This window comes from Malus domestica, chromosome 03, assembly GCF_042453785.1.
Source record: "Malus domestica chromosome 03, GDT2T_hap1".
In the NCBI taxonomy this organism is placed as follows: Eukaryota; Viridiplantae; Streptophyta; class Magnoliopsida; order Rosales; family Rosaceae; genus Malus; species Malus domestica.
In genome coordinates this window covers 21,993,718-22,001,401 of record NC_091663.1, presented here as the reverse complement: position 1 = coordinate 22,001,401, position 7,684 = coordinate 21,993,718, and the positions used below count along the sequence as shown (strand labels likewise).

General features: G+C 43.5%; 1 protein-coding gene across 1 annotated transcript; it reads right to left on the bottom strand.

The window, feature by feature from the left end:
* Positions 1 to 4,165: 4,165 nt before the first annotated feature.
* LOC139194723 (uncharacterized) lies at positions 4,166 to 7,460 on the bottom strand. Its single transcript, XM_070819628.1, has 4 exons — positions 7,065 to 7,460; positions 6,515 to 6,897; positions 5,767 to 6,283; positions 4,166 to 5,626 (listed from the first exon to the last, which is right to left on the bottom strand). The coding sequence occupies exons 1-4, from the start codon at positions 7,458 to 7,460 to the stop codon at positions 4,166 to 4,168; spliced, it is 2,757 nt and encodes a 918-aa protein (XP_070675729.1).
* Between the last annotated feature and the right edge of the window lie 224 nt (positions 7,461 to 7,684).

The window sequence follows — 7,684 nt, the reverse complement described above, 5'->3', positions numbered from 1 at the left end:
CCATCACATACACACCACAACACAAAATAACTCAACCTGTCCAAAGGCAAAACCGTCAATTCACGTCCTCGAGAATGAATATTCTAATATTTCGGGACGGGCTGTGAAAAAACATATGAAAAAAATTACATAAAATTTCATGAGAATTTCATCTTAATATAGCCTCCTATATACCTTAGGCTTGAATGAGTCAACGCCATACGTAAGGAGTTAGAAGATGAATTTATCATTGTTGTGCAAAGAAGAATAGATAAAGGATACTCGAAGCCAGTGAAGCTTCTCCAGTTAGCTCATTCACTTTCTTGAGCAAGAATGGAGTTGCATCATTTCCTATTGTGTTCTTATCCCTGAGAAGACAACTTCAATTAGCATATATAAAGATATAACATTTCACTGAAGATTATTGTTGACAAGAACACGACGTTTTACCTAGCATCTTCAAGGGCTTTCTGTATTGCAGACTCAATTAAACTTCCAGAAGCTGAGTGCTCTTTGGGAATTAGCACCGCAATCAAAATTCCACCTCCAAGCTCCAATTTCATATTTGCGTGTGTGTGTGTGTGTGTAAGAAAGGCGTATTACTGTAAGTTTTACATATAATTTATAGGAAGAAAGATGAATTGACTTTGTAACTTGCCTATAAGCTGAGCTGAGTCTTCTGGAGTATCCACACGGCAAGGCAGGTGTAACAAGCAAATGATCGAATAAAAGAAAGAACAAAAAATTGGTCCTTACGAACCTGTTAACATAATTGGTGCAACATGTAGAATTGTCATAGAGTCGGGCTGAAAGTCCACTTTTAACGACACATATATTGTCCCTAACTTTTCAACAATACCAATATTGTCCTTGTTCGCGTCAGGAATTTCCGTCGGGGATGTTTCCTGGCCGACGAGCACACAGCTCCCCAGGAGGTTGGCGCCGGTTGAGGGCTGCTGTCGGGCTTCTACTTCACTGTCGGGCTTTGTCGGGCAAGTCTCGTCGGGCAAGACTCTTCTGGCAAGGCTCGTCGGGCAAGGCTGAAAGAGAAGGACAAAGTTAACTTTGAGAGGTGCCTTTGTGGGGCCTTAGGTGTAGGCCTTGAGGCCCACAATCAAGGTTAACTTTTAGGTGCTCAGGCGTGCCACTGCCATCTTCAGCATGGCAGATGTAAAATGGATGTTGAGTTTTAGTTGTATATATGTATATATCCGAGAAACCGTGTTAGTTATAACAGGTGCCTTTGTGGGGCCTTAGGTGTAGGTCTTAGGTGTAGGCCTTGAGGTTTCCCATCAATAACTAAACCAGTGCTCGAACACATCATATTTATTCTCGTGATTGCAGGAGTTTTATAACTATTATACTTCTGATTACCCGAGTCTGAGAGGTAGAATGAACCTAAATAGGTGCCTTTGTGGGGCCTTAGGTGTAGGCCTTGAGGTTTCCCATCAGAATTCGTTCTTATACTCAAAACTCTCTAGATCACAGAACGGAATGAATCCAAATGGGTGCCTTTGTGGGGCCTTAGGTGTAGGCCTTGAGGTTTCCCATCAGAATCCATTCCATGCTCAAGCGTTCTATGATAATCATAATATAATAGAAATAAAACTAAAGGGTAGGTCAATTACTTGCGCCCAAAGTAACTTCGGACTTCTCGTTTATCAAGGACTGTCGTGGATGGGTTAAGTCCACATAAGGTTCTTTTTTATGCCTTGAGGCCAAGGACTTTTAACTGATCAGATTTGCATGCCCGAGGGCTTAGGACTTGGATCTGGTTTGAACACTGAAGATATATTCAAATCGGATCCAAGTACTGAAAAAGCCTTTTAATAGTCATATTGCTAGAAATAACTTGCACATAACTGGAAGTATACAACATATTGCTAGGCTTAATGAATGAAAAGACAAAAACAAAGCAAAGAAGGTCGGGCAAGGTTAAACCTTATCAGGTAAGGCTGCTCGTCTTGCAGGTTCTTATCTTTGTAGTTTTATCAAGGGTCTGAAAGCTTAGAGAGAGAGAGAGAGAGATTACAAAAGATGAATCGATACTATAGCAAGGTTAAACAGGGTAGCAGAGCTATTACAAAGGTTTGAAGGAAAGGTTATCCCGCGAGGGATGAAGGCTTGTCCCGAAAGGGATGAAGGCTTGGGCTGACTACAGCTTCGTTTTGAAGGCAAATCTGGCTCTGAGCAGAGTTTGTGCTTGCATTTGTTTGTTTGATTGAGTGTCCTTATTCCTGGCTTCTCTTTCTTCTTATATAGACAACTCGGCTTGGCCTCTTGTAGCAGCAGCCTTGCCCGAATGCGGTTTGAGGGTGATGACTCATCAGCTATTTTACATGTAATGCCACCATAAAGTACTTTATGGGCTGTGTAGCTGGTCAGTCTATACCACTTGGCCCTTGGGTAGGTGAACAAGTGGTCTTCATGAGCTGCACCAAGTCAGAAAAGGCTTTTTCTGCTTTTCTGGGTTTCAGCTGGGCTTCGGCCGACTTTCCCTTCAGGCCTCCTTTTGGGCCAGCTCATTTCTTGAGCCCAAAGTCAAGTTTTAATCCAAATAGTGCCCCCTTCAATTAATGGTAAGGTTGGAATCCCAGGCGCCATCATTGATTGAATATCCGCATGCGTGTATATCAATCTTTTGGAACTTGTGTTTTCTGTGCCCCTTGCTCTTCTCACGACCTTTGGACTGTCCTCTGAGCCCTATAAATTCTAGCTTGGAATCTCTTCTGTCAAGCCATCAAATCCTCTTCGGCCTTCCCTTCCATCCTCCTCGAGCGTTCTTGTTTTCTTTTTTAAAAACTGAGAAATGGGTTCCTCAAGCTTTGAGTGGGGTTTCCTAAAACTCCTTTTTCGTGAGAAAAAGGGGTTTCATCAAATGACTGCTATCTCCAATACCCTTGGTCGAACACCCCGCTATCTCCAACACCCCTGGTCAGGCGGTTTCCTCTTGAAGGCTTGTCTTCCTGCTTGTTGCGGTGATAAGTCAGGCTTCACCATCACATATGGTGACGGTCCTGTCGGAGGATCCTCTACCAGGCACATGTTGGCCGTACAACCTGATCACCTGATCAGATCCTATTCATGAAGATATCGGAAAACCAGCTGAAAACACCACTATATCCAGAGAGAATCAAATGTAATACGCAGGAATTGAATCTGTTGTAAATTTCACCAACTTGTCGACATGAAATAAATATTATTTCAACAACTTTTATCTTTATGTCTTCTTTGAATGGTTGATGAACAAACACTGCATATGAAACTCCCGAATCCTGCTTTACTTTGCCCCCTCTTCAATGTAACAATCTCTAACATCCCATAATGTAGGACAGTACTTCTTCAAGAATTTAACATTAATGGGATGTTTCTGCCCATTTCCCTCGAGGTCCGCCAAGTAGTATCCTCCTTTATCCAATACCTGACTAATAATGAAAGGACCTTCCCATGTCGGGCTCCACTTTCCAAAGCCCCGAAGCTGAGCTCTTAGCGGGAGGACTGTCTTCCATACTAAGTCTCCCTTTTTGAAAGACTTCATCTTTACCTTTTTGTTATAAGCTCGGGCAACTGCTTTCTTTCCTTCCTGAATCTGGTTCAAAGTTTCAATTCGGGCTACATCTAAGTCTTCAATTCCTTGACACATGGCTTCGATGTACTCTTCATTGTGTAACCCAAATTGATTCTGAACTCTGACAGAACTTACATTGATCTCCATGGGGAGCACCGCATCTTGCCCGAAAGTTAAAGTAAAAGGAGTTGTCCCTGTTCCTGCCCTCTTGGAAGTTCTGTATGCCCACAAAGTGTTCCCCAGCCTCTCATGCCACTTTTTTGGACTATCTACCACCATTCTTTTGATAATGTTGACCAGGATCTTGTTGCTGGCCTCTGCTTGGCCATTTGATTGAGGATAGTACGGACTGGACTGGATCATCTTTATTTTGTACTTGCTTGCAAACTCCTCAACTTCTTTTGAAATAAAAGATGGCCCACGATCCGTTACTATAGTTTCGGGCACCCCATATCTGTGCAGAATCTTGGTCTCGATAAAATTCTTGACTGCGGCTGAAGTTATGGATTTTACTGCTGATGCTTCCACCCACTTGGTGAAATAATCCGTTGCCACAATTATGAAAGTATGCCCTTTACTAGAAGCTGGATAGATTTTCCCGATGAAGTCCATCGCCCATCATCTGAAAGGCCAAGGCTTGACTACTGGATTTAAAGGTACTGAAGGCACATGTTGGAGAGGTCCGTGCCTCTGACACTCTTCACAACCTCGGGCATAAGACTTGCAATCTTTCTCCATGTCGGGCCAGAAATAACCGTACCTTCTAAGCAACCATCTCATCTTTGTCCCAGCCTGATGTGCTCCACATATTCCTTCATGTACTTCGGCCATTACTCTCATGGATTCTTCTTGGCCTAAGCATTTTAATAGTAACCCATCCGGAGTTTTCCTTAGTAGGTTCTTCGCCCATAAGACATACTTGGTTGCTTGCTGTCTATTTTTCTTACTTGTAGGCGAAGAGGGATCCTTCAAATGATGAATGATAGGTGACCTCCAATCTTCTATCTCGGTTTCTAGAACCATTATATCCAGACTGAATCCCCTTTCTAAGATAGAATGAAGGTTTCTTCTTTGGATCTCGACATCTACCCCATATTTCCTCTCCTGTATTGGCACTCCTGAGGCTAGTTGTGCCATCTCATTGGCCGCTAAGTTGAATCCCCTGGGAATATAATTGACTGATATCTCAGAATCCCAGAAACTCAATAATTGCGTAGCTGCCAAGTAATACCCCGCCATAGTGATATGTCTGCACTTGAACTCACCATTTAGCTGGTTTATTACTAACTCCGAATCACCAAAGACCTCTACCTCTGCTGCCCCCAAATCCATCAGGATTTCCAGACCAATTATTAGGGCCTCATACTCTGCCCGATTATTAGTATTTCCTTGGTAGTCGAGGAGAAATGAGTAATAATGATAAACCCCATGAGGGTTTACAATCACTATCCCAGCTCCTGAAGCCTTCTGAGTGTGAGATCCATCGAAATATAACTTCCAATGAGTGATCCAGAGACCAGCTACTCTTCTTATCTCTTGCTGGACCCAATCTTCTTTGCCCGAAATATCTTTTCTTGGCGGGATCCAAATGCTAGTAACCTCTAGGCTTCCTGGGATATTGATCACCTCACTTTGAAATTCTTGATGCTCGGTCAGGAAGTCGGCAATTGCTTGACCTTTGACTGCCCTTTGGGGTACATACTGGAAACTGAACTCTGATAAGGCTAGAATCCACTTCCTAATCCTTCCTGTTAGCATTGGCTTTGACAACATGTACTTTATCACATCTGTCTTGGCGATGATGTGCACGTGACAAGGTAACATGTAATGCCTTAGTTTACTGGCAGTGAAATATAGAGCCAAGCATAATCTCTCCACTGGGGAATATCTTGTTTCTACCTCGGTCAGAATCCTACTGAGGTAGTACACTGCCTGCTCCTTCCCACCTTCATTATTTTGGGCTAGCAAACTCCCGATTGACTTTTCTGAGGCAGAAATATACAGCTTTAAGGGTTTTCCCCTTTGAGGTGGCACCAACACAGGTGGATAAGTCAAATAGGCCTTGATGTTGTCAAATGCCTATTGGTGTGGCGGTCCCCACTCGAAGTTTTCTTTATCTTTCAATCTTAGTAGAGGAGTCAGTGGCTGGATCTTGCCCGCTAAATTGGCAATGAATCTCCTCAAGAAGTTAATTTTGCCTAGTAGCCTTTGAGTTGTACCTTATTGGTGGGTGAAGGTGACTCCATTATTGCCCGAGATTTGTTCTTGTCCACTTCTACACCTCTCTGATGCACCAGGAATCCCAAGAAGTTGCCCGTTCTGACTCCAAATGCGCACTTCTTTGGATTCATCTTCAATTTGTGGATTCTCATTCTTGTCAATGTTTGCTTGAGGTCTACTAGATGCTGCTCTTCTGTCTTAGATTTAACCATGATGTCATCAATATATACTTCAATGCTCTGGCCAATCAGATCGTGAAAGATGGCATTCATTGCCCTTTGGTAGGTTGCACCAGCATTCTTGAGCCCGAATGGCATGACCAGATATTCATATGCCCCCACATGACCGGGACACCTAAAAGCTGTTTTATGTATATCTTCTGGAGCCATATTTATCTGATTATACCCGGCATTTCCATCCATAAAAGATAAGACTTTATGTTTTGCTACAGCATCTATGGATAAATCGGCCATGGGCATGGGATACTCATCTTTCGGCGTGGCACTATTAATATTTCTGTAGTCAACACAACATCATATTACTTTTGTCACAGCTTTTAAAACGGGTACAATGTTGGCTAACCACTCCACATATTTAGCTGGTCTAATAAAGCCAGCTTTTACCAGCCTTTCAATCTCTTCTTTGACCTTTTCTTCTATCTCCTTTGACATCCTTCGTGGTGCTTGTTTGACAGGTTTATATCCCTCTTTGATGGGCATTCTATGTTCCACCAAGGTTGAATCTAACCCTGGCATCTCGGTATAATGCCAAGCAAAACAGTCTTTGAATTCTTGCAAAAGACAAATAATCCTTGCCCGATCATCAACCCCTAATAAACCACTGATCTGTATTGGTCTCGGATCCTCCTCTGTTCTTAGATCAATAACTTCCAGAGGATCCTGGACTTCTGGTGATGGCTTATCCGGTTCTGCACATAAAAATTCGACCAGCTTCGGGCTCTCGGGCAAGTCGTCTGGCCCGTCTAGATCATATATGCACTCGGCCATTTGAATGGCCCTATCCAGTTTCTCTCTGCAAGATTCCTCCTTGCTTTCATGCTGGCTGGTTGAAGCTCCCTCCTGCCATTCCTGCTCTTCCTTATCCAAGAGCTCCCTTTCTTGCCTTCTTCCCTTCCCATACACCAACAGTCTTTTAATCAGGGATCTGACTGCCATTACCTGATATTTCTTCTTTTGTTCAGTCATTGATGGTGTAGGGGATTTGGGATGATACAAGGTCTATCCCACTCCTCTTTAGTAAGGAGCATTCCTTGTTCCAAAAGCTTTTGGGCCGTCACCTTGGTAGGGCGGCCGTTCTTATCAGCTCCTGAACATTTCAAGATTCCTACATTGGGGTTGTAGAAACTTGCTTCTGCAACATTAGCTGTGGGGAGGAATGGCCGTGATTCGGCCTCTACTATCTCCCAAAAGCTTGGTCCTTCTGTGCCCGCCTCATGATAAACAGCTACTTGTTGATGAAGAGTGGAGGGTATGGCCAAACTTTGGTGGATCCAATCTCTTCCGAGTAAGGCCCCATAAGTGGAAGTGCAGTCCACCACAAAGAATGCCAGCATTATCTGTTTAGATCCCAAATCCACTTCTAAAGGCAATATCCCATGAGTCTTGGTGATAGCGCCTGAGAAGCTAGAGACCGTGAGGTCTGTGGGAATAAGATCATCCGTGCCTCTCCCCATTTTCTTCATCTACTTGGCTGGTAACACATTAACAGCTGCTCCTCCATCAATTAGAATTCTTTTGAAGGGCACACCTTCCAAGTGAGCTGTAACATATATGGGCTTCAGATGGTTGGCCAGCGAGATGCTCGGGCGGCTAAACACCATCTTGTCTGTATAAATCCTTAGAGGACCACCTTTGGATGCTTCTGAAGATTCAGCCTTGCCCGAGTCTTCTTCTTCAA